The sequence below is a fragment of the Salvelinus fontinalis genome, chromosome 6, assembly GCF_029448725.1.
Source record: "Salvelinus fontinalis isolate EN_2023a chromosome 6, ASM2944872v1, whole genome shotgun sequence".
Classification (NCBI taxonomy): Eukaryota; Metazoa; Chordata; class Actinopteri; order Salmoniformes; family Salmonidae; genus Salvelinus; species Salvelinus fontinalis.
Window position 1 is genome coordinate 76680880 of NC_074670.1, and position 15414 is coordinate 76696293.

Here is a 15414-nt window from a genome sequence, read left to right on the forward strand (position 1 = left end):
CAGAATGCTCAGAGCAGTGTGTGTATGTGTGTGTGTGTGTGTGTGTGTGTGTGTGTACCTGTAGATGTGCTGTCAAGACGGCTGGTAAGAACAGGCTGTTAGAACAGCAGGGAGTGTGTGTGTGTGTGTGTGTGGAGGGGGGTGGGGGGGGTGGGGGGGGGTGGCTAGCCTACGGGAGACAGTCTTCAGTAACACATTGTACGCCAGACTGTAAGACACACAGACATATAGTTGTTACCAGTTAAGATACTGGCCACTGCATATCGTATATTTATTTTCAAGATTTCAATGGACATATTAAGAAACACATTTATTCACTGTTGTTTAAAACCATTTAAGAGTCATTGCAATTTTCTCTTAGTGTATTCTAGCTCTTTTTGTGAGAGGACAGGATGTATCTGTGCTATGGAGACATACAGCCCTGGTCTTTTGTCAGTAGCAGGAGAGATGGGCTGCCCAGTTCAAAAGATATCATGATAGAGAGAGAAGGACAGATGGATAAAAATAACCTTACTTTTTCCTGTCGATATAGGAACAGAACAGTTTCATTAAAAAAAGTCTCTCTCTCTCTCTCTCTCTCTCTCTGAGTAGGCATGACAGATGAGAAGGAGAGATGGATGGAGAGAAAGAGAGAGATGGTCACCTAGCTACAGAGCTACAGCATCAATACTCTGTTTCCCCTCCTTCTGGTCACCTAGCTACAGAGCTACAGCATCAATACTCTGTTTCCTCTCCTTCTGGTCACCTAGCTACAGAGATACAGCATCAATACTCTGTTTCCCCTCCTTCTGGTCACCTAGCTACAGAGATACAGCATCAATACTCTGTTTCCCCTCCTTCTGGTCACCTAGTTACAGAGCTACAGCATCAATACTCTGTTTCCCCTCCTTCTGGTCACCTAGCTACAGAGCTACATCATCAATACTCTGTTTCCCCTCCTTCTGGTCACCTAGCCACAGAGCTACAGCGTCAATAGTCTGTTTCCCCTCCTTCTGGTCACCTAGTTACAGAGCTACAGCATCAATACTCTGTTTCCCCTCCTTCTGGTCACCTAGCTACAGAGCTACATCATCAATACTCTGTTTCCCCTCCTTCTGGTCACCTAGCTACAGAGCTACAGCGTCAATAGTCTGTTTCCCCTCCTTCTGGTCACCTAGCTACAGAGCTACAGCGTCAATATTCTGTTTCCCCTCCTTCTGGTCACCTAGCTACAGAGCTACAGCATCAATACTCTGTTTCCCCTCCTTCTGGTCACCTAGCTACAGAGCTACAACATCAATACTCTGTTTCCCCTCCTTCTGGTCACCTAGCTACAGAGCTACAGCGTCAATAGTCTGTTTCCCCTCCTTCTGGTCACCTAGTTACAGAGATACAGCATCAATACTCTGTTTCCCCTCCTTCTGGTCACCTAGCTACAGAGCTACATCATCAATATTCTGTTTCCCCTCCTTCTGGTCACCTAGTTACAGAGCTACAGCATCAATACTCTGTTTCCCCTCCTTCTGGTCACCTAGCTACATAGCTACAGCATCAATACTCTGTTTCCCCTCCTTCTGGTCACCTAGCTACAGAGCTACAGCATCAATATTCTGTTTCCCCTCCTTCTGGTCACCTAGCTACAGAGCTACAGCATCAATACTCTGTTTCCCCTCCTTCTGGTCACCTAGTTACAGAGCTACAGCATCAATACTCTGTTTCCCCTCCTTCTGGTCACCTAGCTACAGAGCTACAGCATCAATATTCTGTTTCCCCTTCTTCTGGTCACCTAGCTACAGAGCTACAGCATCAATACTCTGTTTCCCCTCCTTCTGGTCACCTAGTTACAGAGCTACAGCATCAATACTCTGTTTCCCCTCCTTCTGGTCACCTAGTTACAGAGCTACAGCATCAATACTCTGTTTCCCCTCATTCTGGTCACCTAGCTACAGAGCTACAGCATCAATACTCTGTTTCCCCTCCTTCTGGTCACCTAGCTACAGAGCTACATCATCAATACTCTGTTTCCCCTCCTTCTGGTCACCTAGCTACAGAGCTACAGCATCAATACTCTGTTTCCCCTCCTTCTGGTCACCTAGCTACAGAGCTGCAGCATCAATACTCTGTTTCCCCTCCTTCTGGTCACCTAGCTACAGAGCTACAGCATCAATAATCTGTTTCCCCTCCTTCTGGTCACCTAGTTACAGAGCTACAGCATCAATACTCTGTTTCCCCTCCTTCTGGTCACCTAGTTACAGAGCTACAGCATCAATACTCTGTTTCCCCTCCTTCTGGTCACCTAGCTACAGAGCTACAGCATCAATAATCTGTTTCCCCTCCTTCTGGTCACCTAGTTACAGAGATACAGCATCAATACTCTGTTTCCCCTCCTTCTGGTCACCTAGCTACAGAGCTACAGCATCAATACTCTGTTTCCCCTCCTTCTGGTCACCTAGCTACAGAGATACAGCATCCTGACAAGTGTTGTTGAAACACTGTAGGCAGTAACACATATGACACGCTGCCAGGCATCACACACGCGCACACACACACACACACACACACACACACACACACACACACACACACACACACACACACACACACACACACACACACACACACACACACACACACACACACACACACACACACGTACACACACACACACACAGCAGTGCCATAACTAAAGGATCCTGAAAAACACTGGTTGTTGGTTGGTCCCTCTTTAAACTCAAACAAAAGCTTGTAGACTTCTGCTGCTACTGATGATGTAGGAGCGGCCTATAAATAGCATTTTATTCTTAACCCTGCCATCTTGGCCTAATTTTACATGTCCCAGGAGCTTCATGATCCTGAGCATAGTGTGATGATTGAGTGGTGAAGTGTTGGATGACTGACTGACACCCTATCTTGTATGTAGTGCACTACTTTTGACCAGAGCTCTATGGTTCTAGTCAAAAGTACTCTGGTTAAAAGCAGTGCACTATGTAGGGAATATGGTGTCATTTAGGATGTACCCAGTGAGTGTGGCAATGTCTAGCTGGCTGACTGGGTGGGTGAGAGGCTGCGTGGCTGAAGGGCTGGCTGCCTTGGTGGCTGTTGTTGAAGGGCTGGCTGCCTGGGTGGCTGGGTGGCTGAAGGGCTGGCTGCTTGGGTGGCTGGGTGGCTGAAGGGCTGGCTGCTTGGGTGGCTGAAGGGCTGGCTGCCCAGATGGCTGAAGGGCTGGTTGCCTGAGTGGCTGGGTGGCTGAAGGGCTGGTTGCCTGGGTGGCTGTGGTTGAGGGGCTGGCTGCCCAGATGGCTGAAGGGCTGGCTGCTTGGGTGGCTGGGTGGCTGAAGGGCTGGCTGCCCAGATGGCTGAGGGCTGGTTGCCTGGGTGGCTGAAGGGCTGGTTGCCTGGGTGGCTGAAGGGCTGGTTCAAATCAAATCAAATTTTATTTGTCACTAACGCATGGTTAGCAAATGTTAATGGGAGTGTAGTGAAATGCTTGTGCTTCTAGTTCCGACAATGCAGTAATAACCAACGAGTAATCTAACCTAACAATTTCACAACAGCTACCTTATACACACAAGTGTAAAGGGATGAAGAATATGTACATAAAGATATATGAATGAGTGATGGTACAGAACGGCATAGGCAAGATGCACTAGATGGTATCGAATACAGTATATACATGATGAGATGAGTAATGTAGGGTATGTAAACATTATATTAAGTGGCATTGTTTAAAGTTGCTAGTGATACATTTTTACATGTATGGCAGCAGCCACTCAATGTTTGTGGTGGCTGTTTAACAGTCTGATGGCCTTGAGATAGAAGCTGTTTTTCAGTCTCTCGGTCCCTGCTTTGATGCACCTGTACTGACCTCGCCTTGTGGATGATAGCGGGGTGAACAGGCAGTGGCTCGGGTGGTTGTTGTCCTTGATGATCTTTATGACCTTCCTGTGACATCGGGTGGTGTAGGTGTCCTGGAGGGCAGGTAGTTTGCCCCCGGTGATGCGTTGTGCAGACCTCACTACCCTCTGGAGAGCCTTGCGGTTGTGGGCGGAGCAGTTGCCGTACCAGGCGGTGATACAGCCCGACAGGATGCTCTCGATTGTGCATCTGTAAAAGTTTGTGAGTGCTTTTGGTGACAAGCCGAATTTCTTCAGCCTCCTGAGGTTGAAGAGGCGCTGCTGCGCCACACTGTCTGTGTGGGTGGACCATTTCAGTTTGTCCGTGATGTGTACGCCGAAGAACTTAAAACTTTCTGCCCTCTCCACTACTGTCCCGTCGATGTGGATAGGGGGGTGCTCCCTCTGCTGTTTCCTGAAGTCCACGATCATCTCCTTTGTTTTGTTGACGTTGAGTGTGAGGTTATTTTCCTGACACCACACTCCGAGGGCCCTCACCTCCTCCCTGTGGGCCGTCTCGTCGTTGTTGGTAATCAAGCCTACCACTGTAGTGTCGTCTGCAAACTTGATGATTGAGTTGGAGGCGTGCATGGCCACGCAGTCGTGGGTGAACAGGGAGTACAGGAGAGGGCTCAGAACGCACCCTTGTGGGGCCCCAGTGTTGAGGATCAGCGGGGTGGAGATTTTGTTACCTACCCTCACCACCTGGGGGCGGTCCGTCAGGAAGTCCAGTACCCAGTTGCACAGGGCGGGGTCGAGACCCAGGGTCTCGAGCTTGATGATGAGTTTAGAGGGTACTATGGTGTTAAATACTGAGCTGTAGTCGACGAACAGCATTCTCACATAGGTATTCCTCTTGTGCAGATGGGTTAGGGGAGTGTGCAGTGTGGTTGCGATTGCGTCGTCTGTGGACCTATTGGGGCGGTAAGCAAATTGAAGTGGGTCCAGGGTGTCAGGTAGGGTGGAGGTGATATGATCCTTGACTAGTCTCTCAAAGCACTTCATGATGACGGAAGTGAGTGCTACAGGGCTGTAGTCGTTTAGCTCAGTTACCTTAGCTTTCTTGGGAACAGGAACAATGGTGGCCCTCTTGAAGCATGTGGGAACAGCAGACTGGGATAAGGATTGATTGAATATGTCCGTAAACACACCAGCCAGCTAGTCTGCGCATGCTCTGAGGACGCGGCTGGGAATGCCGTCTGGGCCTGCAGCCTTGCGAGGGTTAACACGTTTAAATGTTTTACTCAAGTCGGCTGCAGTGAAGGAGAGTCCGCAGGTTTTGGTAGCGGGCCGTGTCAGTGGCACTGTATTGTCCTCAAAACGAGCAAAGAATTAGTTTAGTCCGTCTGGGAGCAAGACATCCTGAACCGTGACGGGACTGGTTTTCTTTTTGTAATCCGTGATTGACTGTAGACCCTGCCACATACCTCTCGTGTCTGAGCCGTTGAATTGCGACTCTACTTTGTCTCTATACTGACGCTTAGCTTGTTTGATTGCCTTGCGGAGGGAATAGCTACACTGTTTGTATTCGGTCATGTTTCCGGTCACCTTGCCCTGGTTAAAAGCAGTGGTTCGCGCTTTCAGTTTCACGCGAATGCTGCCATCAATCCACGGTTTCTGGTTGGGGAATGTTTTAATAGTTGCTGTGGGTACGACATCGCCAATGCACTTGCTAATGAACTCGCTCACCGAATCAGCGTATTCGTCAATGTTGTTGTTTGACGCAATGCGGAACATATCCCAATCCACGTGATCGAAGCAATCTTGAAGCATGGAATCAGATTGGTCGGACCAGCATTGAACAGACCTGAGAGCGGGAGCCTCCTGTTTTAGTTTCTGTCTATAGGCTGGAAGCAACAAAATGGAGTCGTAGTCAGCTTTTCCGAAAGGAGGGCGGGGGAGGGCCGTATATGCGTTGCGGAAGTTAGAATAACAGGGTTTTACCAGCCCTGGTAGCACAATCGATATGCTGATAGAATTTAGGGAGTCTTGTTTTCAGATTAGCCTTGTTAAAATCCACAGCTACAATGAATGCAGCCTCAGGATATGTGGTTGCCAGTTTACATAGAGTCAAATAAAGTTCGTTCAGGGCCATCGATGTGTCTGTTTGGGGGGGAATATATGCGGCTGTGATTATAATCGAAGAGAATTCTCTTGGTAGATAATGCGGTCGACATTTGATTGTGAGAAATTCAAGTCAGGTGAACAGAAGGACTTGAGTTCCTGTATGTTATGATCACACCACGTCTCGTTAATCATAAGGCATACCCCCCCGCCCCTCTTCTTACCAGAAAGATGTTTGTTTCTGTCTGCGCAATGCGTGAAGAAACCAGCTGGCTGTACCGACTCCGATAGCGTGTCTCGAGTGAGCCATGTTTCCGTGAAGCAAAGAACGTTACAGTCTCTGATTTCACTCTGGAATGCTACCCTTGCTCGGATTTCATCAACCTTGTTGTCAAGAGACTGGACATTGGCGAGTAGTATGCTCGGGAGCGGTGCGCGATGTGCCCGTCTCCGGAGCCTGACCAGAAGACCGCCTGGGTGGCTGGGTGGCTGAAGGGCTGGTTGCCTGGGTTGCTGGGTGGCTGAAGGGCTGGTTGCCTGGGTGGCTGAAGGGCTGGTTGCCTGGGTGGCTGTGTGGCTGAAGGTTAGTCCTCTGGTGTGGCTGTGCAATTGACGGGCTGGCTGCCTGGGTAGCTGGGAAGGGCTGGCTGCCGGGTGGCTGGCTGGGTGGCTGGGAAGAGCTGGCTGCCTGGGAGGCTGAAGGTCTGTGTGGCTGGGTGGTTGAAGGGTTGGGTGGCTATGTGGCTGTGTGGCTGGGTGGTTGAAGGGCTGTGTGGCTGGGTGGTTGAAGGGCTGGGTGGCTGGGTAGTTAAAGGGCTGGGTGGTTGAAGGGCTGTCTGGGTGGCAATGTGGCTGTGTGGCTGGGTGGTTGAAGGACCGTGTGGCTGGGTGGTTGAAGGGCTGGGTGGCTGGGTGGTTGAAGGGCTGGGTGGCTGGGTGGTTGAAGGGTTGGGTGGCTGGGAGGTTGAAGGGCTGGCTGGCTGTGTGGTTGGATGGCTGTGTGGTTGAAGGGCTGTGTGGCTGTGTGGTTGGGTGGCTGTGTGGTTGGGTGGCTGTGTGTCTGGGTGGCCGAAGGGCTGGGTGGCTGGCTGGGTGGCTAGCTGGCTAGCTGACTAGCTGGCTGGGTGGGTGGCTGGGTTGCCGAAGGGCTGGGTGGATGAAGGGCTGGGTGACTGAAGGGCTAGTGTACCAGGCATAGCATGGTGAGTTAGTGATAGCCACGGCAGGCAGAGAGAGGGGTAAACTAGGACATCCATCCATAGGACTCTGAAAATACTCTGGCGCACTTTGGTCCCTTCATCTCTCTCGCTCTACCTGCCTGCCTCCCTGCCTGCCTGGCTGCCTACCTCCCTGCCTACCTCCCCGCCTACCTCCCTGCCTACCTCCCTGCCTGCCTACCTCCCTGCCTGCCTACCTCCCTGCCTGCCTACCTCCCCGCCTACCTCCCTGCCTACTTCCCTGCCTGCCTGCCTGCCTCCCTGCTTCCCTGCCTGCCTGCCTGCCTGCCTGCCTCCCTGCCTGCCTGCCTTCCTGCCTCCCTCCCTGCCTTCCTGCCTCCCTCCCTGCCTCCCTTCCTCCCTCCCTGCCTGGCTGCCTCCTTCCCTGCCTCCCTCCCTGCCTGCCTGCCTGCCTGCCTGGCTGCCTGCCTGCCTGCCTGCCTGGCTGGCTGCCTGCCTGCCTCCCTGCCTTCCTGCCTCCCTGCCTGGCTGCCTGCCTGCCTCCCTCCCTCCCTGTCTGCCTGCCTGCATCCCTGCCTGGCTGGCTGCCTCCCTGCCTCCCTGCCTCCCTGTCTGCCTGCCTCCCTCCCTGCCTGGCTGGCTGCCTCCCTGCCTCCCTGTCTGCCTGCCTGCCTCCCTGCCTGGCTGGCTGCCTCCCTGCCTGCCTTCCTGCCTCCCTGCCTGGCTGGCTGCCTCCCTGCCTCCCTTCCTGTCTCCCTGCCTGCTAACTGGCTTGTTACATAATAGAGAACAATGGAGGGAGGGAGGGAGGCAGAAAGTGAGGAAGGCAGGGAGGGAGGGAGGCAGGGAGAATGTTGAATGTTTCTATGTCTCTGAAAAATGTAATTCCCCAAACGTGTCTTCAGTGAGACCCAAGGGACCTGAGTGCCTGGGTGTTTTTTTGCAAAGATTTCAAATGAACTTGTGTTATTTAATTATGAAACACATGTCCACTCTTCTAGATCAGTTTGTACTTCTGGTGGAAGGGAAAACAATCATTTGTTGTCAGATTTTGGTTACAATCAGCTATTTCAGGTCACTAAAAGTATGTACAAAATAAAGTTATTTTACAACCAGTATACAACCTGACCATAACGTCATAAACAACGTCATAATGACAACCAGGGTTGGGGAGTAATATATTACATGTAAGGGATTACAAAGACGGTAACTGTAATACGTGATTACTTCGAGGATTACTTTTAAATTCAGAAAGGACTGTTATCTCAAGTGACGTTCAAATCAGCGCTGAAAAAATGCGCAAGTTTAAGTTTGTTTCACCTGAGCGAGTCTGACCACAAGTCAGAGACCACTATGATGTCAGAGACCACTATGATGTCAGAGACCACTATGATGACACACTAAATGTGTTTGATGGATCGCGGGGAAAAGAGCAGGAATAGGCTTTTGTAGGTTACAGTCCAAGGTATGTCTCCCAATGGTGTGTCTGCTGTCAGCATCCAAAGATGGTCCAACGTGAATACACGCTTGGCGGTAAGGATGACAGCAGTTGTGTAGTCTACGGTGATACAGATATCACTTATTATTGATATCTACATAGCGCTTTGATGTGAATCACACTGCTACTCTATCACTTAGCTATTTGCGCCTGGGTTGTAGTGGATGGCTGTTGACAAACCTAAATGTGTATTTGAACCCAATAATGGTTGCATTCAAGACGTTTAAACTGTCTATCAATCATTGTTTTTGAAACCAGTGGACAGCCAGTGAAAACTGCGCTCTTGGATCCCAGCCAATGAAAGTGGGGATTTTATTGCTCAATCTAATTCATGCTGATAAAATAAATCCATAGGCCTAATGGACACATGGGCAAACTCACACACTTTTAATAGACATAAAGGGGCAATCTGTAGTTGCTACATCCATTTTTGGTTTTATAAATTATATAGACAGTACCACTGAAAAGTCTGGAAACCTACTCATTCAAGGGGTTTTCTTTATTTCTACATTGTAGGAATCATGTAGTAACCAAAAAAGTCTTAAACAAATCAAAATATATTTTAGATTCTTCAAAGTAGCCATCGTTTGCCTTGATGACAGCTTTGCACACTCTTGGCATTCTCTCAACCAGCTTCATGAGGTTGTCACCTGGAATGCACGCTCCTGGCAAAGCATGCCATTCCATGAGCGCAGCATTTAATTTTCAACTCGAATCAATGAGCCCAGTCAGTCGTCCATGACAACAAAAATCATAAACAACAGAGTAGGGCTGGCTAATAAGTCCTTAGTTTTGGGGTCATAATGACAACCAGTATACAACCTGAACTTAACGTCACAAACAACATCATAATTAAAACCAGCATACAACCTGAACATAACGTCACAAACAACATCATAATGACAACCAGCATACAACCTGGTCATAGCGTCTTAATGACAACCAGTATAGAACCTGACCATAACGTCACAAACAACGTTATAATGACTTTTTGCCTGTTGGGGAAAAGTCAAAGATTCTACAAATCATTGATCTCTACTCAACCATTGTTCATTTGGAAATGATTACTTGCCAAAGGGTCTTCCTAATCCGATCATATTTGATATCAATCACTATGTTGTTCTTCCACAAAGACTATGAGAGTAGTGTTGTCTATCTATTACTGGACACAATCACACCCCCGCTCTCCATTTAGCAAATCTGACCATAATTCTATACTCCTGATTCATGCTTACAAGCAAAAACTAAATCAGGAAGTACCAGTGACTCGATCAATATGGAAGTGGTAAGATGACGCGGATGCTACAGGACTGTTTTGCTAGCACAGACTGGAATATGTTCCGGGATTCATCCAATGGCATTGAGGAGTATACCACCTCAGTCATCGGCTTCATCAATAAGTGCATCGACGACATCGTCCCCACAGTGATCGTACGTACATATCCCAATCAGAAGCCATGGATTACAGGCAACATCCGCATCGAGCTAAAGGCTAGAGCTGCCGCTTTCAAGGAGCGGGACACTAATCTGGACGCTTATAAGAAATCCCGCTATGCCCTCAGACGAACCATCAAACAAGCAAAGCATCAATACAGGATTGAGATTGAATCCTACTACACCGGCTCTGACGCTCGTCGGATGTGGCAGGGCTTTAAAACTATTACGGACTACAAGGGGAAACCCAGACACGAGCTGCCCAGTGACGCGAGCCTACCAGATGAGCTAAATGCCTTTTATGCTCGGTTCTAGGCAAGCAACACTGAAGCATACACGAGAGCCCCGGCTGTTCTGGATGACTGTGTGATAGCGTTCTCGGTAGCCGATGTGAGCTAGACCTTTAAACAGGTCAACATTCACAAAGCTGGGGGGCCAGATGGATTACCAGGACGTGTACTCAAAGCATGCGCGGACCAACTGGCAAGTGTCTTCACCGACATTTTCAACCTATTCCTGACTGAGTCTATAATACCGGTTTCTAGCAGACCACCATAGTCCTTGTGCCTCCCAAGGAAGTGAAGGTAACCTGCCTAAATTATTACCGCCCTGTAGCACTCGCGTCGGTAGCCAGGAAGTGCTTTGAAAGGCTGGTCATGGCTCACATTAACAGCATCCTCCCGGATACCCTAAACCTACTCCAATTCGCATACCGCCCCCAACAGATCCGCGGATGACGCAATCTCAATCGCATTCCACACTGCCCTTTCCCACCTGGACAAAAGGAACACTTATGTGAGAATGCTGTTCATTGACTACAGCTCAGCGTTCAACACCATAGTGCCAATGAAGCACATCACTTAGCTAAGGACCCTGGGACTAAACACCTCCCACTGCAACTGGATCCTGGACTTCCTGACGGGCCGCTCCCAGGTGGTAAGGGTAGGTAACAACATGTCTGCCACACTGATTCTCTACACTCAGGTGTGTGTACTTAGTCCTCTCCTGTACTCCCTGTTCACCAACGACTACGTGGCCAAACACGACTCCAACACCATCATTAAGTTTGCTAACGACACAACAGTGGTAGGCCTGATCACCGACAACGATGAGACAGCCTATAGAGAGGAGGTCAGAGAACTGGCAGTGTGGTGCCAGGACAACAACCTCTCCCTCAATGTGAGCAAGACAAAGGAGCTGATCGTGGACTACAGGAAAAGGCGGGCCAAACAGGGCCCCATTAACATCAACGGGGCTGTAGTGGAGCAGGTCGAGAGTTTCAAGTTCCTTGGTGTCCACATCACCAACAAACTATAATTTTCCAAACACACCAAGACAGTCGTGAAGAGGGCATGACAAAACCTTTTCCTCCTCAGGACACTGAAAAGATTTGGCATGGGTCCCCAGATCCTCAAAAAGTTATACAGCTGCACCATCGAGAGGCTCATTCCCCCCTCCCCTGTAACTATTCCCCAGGTCGTTGGTGTAAATGGGAATGTGTTCTCAGTCAATTTACCTGGTAAAATATGGATTGAAGTGTGTGTAAAAAAAAACCTGATATGGAGTCTTCCCTATACCTGAAGTCTAACGTTATATTCCTATGTGTGTGTGTGTGTGTGTGTGTGTGTGTGTGTGTGTGTGTGTGTGTGTGTGTGTGTGTGTGTGTGTGTGTGTGTGTGTGTGTGTGTGTGTGTGTGTGTGTGTGTGTGTGTGTGTGTGTGTGTGTAGGATCACAACCACAGCAGCCTGTATGATGGATCTGAGGCGGTATCCTCTGGATGAACAGAACTGCACACTGGAGATCGAGAGCTGTGAGTATCACCGTCGCCCCTGGCAACAGAACACTCCCCTCCCGTGAAGACGTCACACCCGGACCAATCTATATAGAACACTGCTATCATAGAAATATAATTAGTTAGAGATTCATTTCTTTGACCTTTTTTAAGCATTAGCCAACTCGTTGTCATGCCAAACATGTATGGTGAACAGGAAATGATCATGGGACATACTCAAATTTACAGTATAATGTATACATAATGCAGCATTGGTTGTGCAGTGAAGAGAGATAGATAGAGAGCGAGACAGAGAGAGAGCGAGACAGAGAGAGAGCGAGACAGAGAGAGAGCGAGACAGAGAGAGACAGAGACAGAGACAGAGACAGAGAGACAGAGAGAGAGACAGAGAGAGAGAGAGACAGAGACAGAGAGAGAGAGAGAGAGAGAGAGAGAGAGAGAGAGAGAGAGAGAGAGAGAGAGAGAGAGAGAGAGACAAAAACATTCATTTCATTAAAACCTCATCCCCCCTTACAAAAAACACCAAAATATATCCTATACTGTATACATGTACCATACTCACCTTTCCCTCTACCACACGATACAAAACAACACAACATATCACAATAACCAAAACCTCACCATTTCTACAACCATATATCCAAAACATCTTCCCCAGCTCTACAGACAGCCCCTGAACACAACATATCTCCTGAAACATCTCCACACATTTTATCATTTTACAGAACTCAAATTCCACCCTAAGGCGCACAGACCATCCCATTAAACAATAGTAAAGGGTCTGTTATCCCCCCACCTTTGACCCTGTTCCTCCTCGTTAGCCAAATAGACAACTTTGCCTGAGCACACAGAAAATTCAACAAAACACATTTGGCCTTTTCCATATTTGAATACCTGTACCCCATTATAAACATCCCAACAGTAAAAAGCACCCCCAACCTCTCACACAGACATTCCAACAGATTAATGGCATTAACATTAACATTAACATTAACATTAATGGCATTAACCTGGCGCACACAGAAAACACATGAAACACAGTTTCTCTCATAATGCAGAAAGGACACCCCTGCCCGACTCCCGGTTCAACCCGTGCCAACCAGCTGTTAGTGGCCAGGGCTCCATGAAGAACCCTCCACTGGAGGTCCCCTGACCTCTTTGGTACTGGGGGGTTTGTAGATCCCCCTCCATCTAAAACCCACCATACTCTCCGCCCCACATATCCCCTGCCACTGATGTGCCTTCACTCCTGTTTGGCTCCTAATGTTCCTCACCTTAATGCAGAGGTTGTAGAGGGCTTTACCTCCCACCCCCTCAAACTCCCCCACGCTCGGAGTGTTAAAATCTAACAAGTCCTCCAGACCCCCTTGCCAGTCCCCAGTCTCTGCCGTCACCTGCAGTGGCGGAAATATTGATGGCCCCTCCCCCTTTGGCCACTCACACACCCCCCTTACGGGCTCAGACAGTGCCTCCTGGACCTCCTCCAGGAATCTCTCCAGCAGCCTAAGAGACGTTATTCCTGTTTGTTGTGCCAGGACATCCGGGGTTTTCCACCCCTCCTCTCCCAGCAGTCGCTGGTCACCCAGCCTTAGTAAACCCACTGCCATCAGTTCCCTCTGCAGGGTGGCCGACTTAACCGATCTCATAGGGATGGCTGGGTTGTGGAATATAGGCTCCTCCCACACCCACAGCCCAAGCTCCACAGCCTCTTCTCCTGTGGGCCTTAGCAGCTGCCAGGCCTTCAGCACTGCAGAGGAAAAGTCTGAGAGACCTGCTGTACTCAGCCTCTCCAGCTTCATGAGGAACAGCTGCCGGTCCAACCCTAATCCGCCAGCTCTCCTTAGCAGCGTGCATGCTGGTTCCCTCCAGCCAACATCAGTATAGTACAGCAGTCTCTGCGCCGCCTTTAGTCAGAATGCAGCCACCCTGCTCTCCAGTTCCACCAGGCCCTGTCCTCCTTCGTGGATGGTCATGTACAACACTGCCGCCCTCAGCCAGTGATGTCCCGACCAGAAAAAGTCCACCAGCTTGCGTTGCAGGTCTGCAAGCAGACCGGCGGGGGGGTTGAGGACAGACAGTTTATGCCACAGGAAAGATGCCACCAGGTTGTTGATTATCAGCACCCTCCGTCTATATGACACTTGGGACAGGAGCCACCTCCGCCTGGCCAGTCTTGACACCACTGCCTGTAACAGCCCCTCCCAGTTCTACCTGACCCACCTCTCTGAGCCCAGATACACCCCCAACATTTTAAGCCCTTCACAACCCCACTGCAAGCCCCCTGGAAGCAGAGTAGGGGCCCTATCCCCCCATGCCCCACATAACAGAGCTTTGCTCTTGCCCCAGTTTACCTTAGCTGATGAAGCTCCCTTGTACACCTTCAGACTAGTCTCTGTGCCTGCATATCCTTACCATCCCTGACCATCTCAGAAACGTCATCTGCATACGCTGACACTGCTATGCCTGTCAACACACCCATGCCTGTCCAGCACACTCCCTGCAGTCTCCTACGTAGCAGGCCCAAAAAAGGTTCAATGGCTAGTGTAGATAACTGCCCCGATTGAGGGCATCCTTGTCTAATGCCCCGCCTCACCCAGACTGGCCTACTGAGCCCCCCTCCCATCTTGACCATACATGACGCCCCAGCATACAACATCTTCACACAGGTCAAAAACCTTTCCCCAAACACAGACATCACATTAAACAGATACTCATGATCCACTCTATTAAAAGCCTTATCTTGATCTAAAGAGACCAGTCCAAAGTTCACATTAGAAACTCTCGACAAGTCCAACATGTCCCTGATTAAGAAGTTGTCTGTGATTGAGCGTCTCGGTACACAATATGTTTGGTCCTTATGTACAATCGAGTCCAGATGGGACTTCAGTCTGTTATAGAGGACCTTGGCAAATATCTTGTAGTACGCACAGAGCAATGCCACAGGCCTCCAGTTCTTAAGTTCACACAAGTCCCCTTTTTTGGGCAGGAGAGTCAGAGCCGCCCGACGGCAGCTCATCGGCAACTCTCCTACCCCGGCGCACTCACGCAACACGCAAAAGAAGTCCAGTCCAATTATTCCCCAGAATATTTTATAAAACTCCACTGGGAGCCCATCGACCCCCGGTGCACGACCGGGGGACATCTGGGTTACGGCCTCTGCCAGTTCATGGGACAACAGAGGAATGTCCATTTCATCCCTCTGTGCCAGAGAGAGCTTAGGGAGTTCTGTGAACAAGACCTGAGCACACATAGGATCACACAGTTCTGCCTTATACAACTCAGTATAAAACACCACAATTCACTCCCGCATCTCCCTCACCACAGAGGTCACCCGCCCAGCCGTAGACAATGCATACCCTTGGCTTCACCGCTCTGTCTTTCCAAAACAAAGAAGAAGGAGCTGGGTGCATCCATCTCCTTGAGCATGGAGAACCTAGCTCTTACAAGTGCTCCCTTTGCTTTAACCTGGAAAAAACTGCCCAGGTCCCTACGTAATTCTGCTAAATTAGCCTGGAGGCCTACATTGCCTTGCCCCACCATCTCAGTAATACTACGCTTGAGTGTCCCCAATACTC

The 15414-nt window shown here is 49.6% G+C and overlaps 1 protein-coding gene across 2 annotated transcripts in view; it reads left to right on the plus strand.

Annotated features, from left to right (window-relative positions):
• Positions 1–15414, plus strand: part of LOC129858464 (gamma-aminobutyric acid receptor subunit beta-2-like) — a 94776-nt gene that overhangs the window by 48583 nt on the left and 30779 nt on the right. For both annotated transcript variants that reach the window (XM_055927715.1, XM_055927714.1), the window contains exon 5: positions 11775–11857. In XM_055927715.1, coding sequence (XP_055783690.1) covers positions 11775–11857 — 83 coding nt within the window. The remainder of the gene's footprint in view (positions 1–11774; positions 11858–15414) is intronic.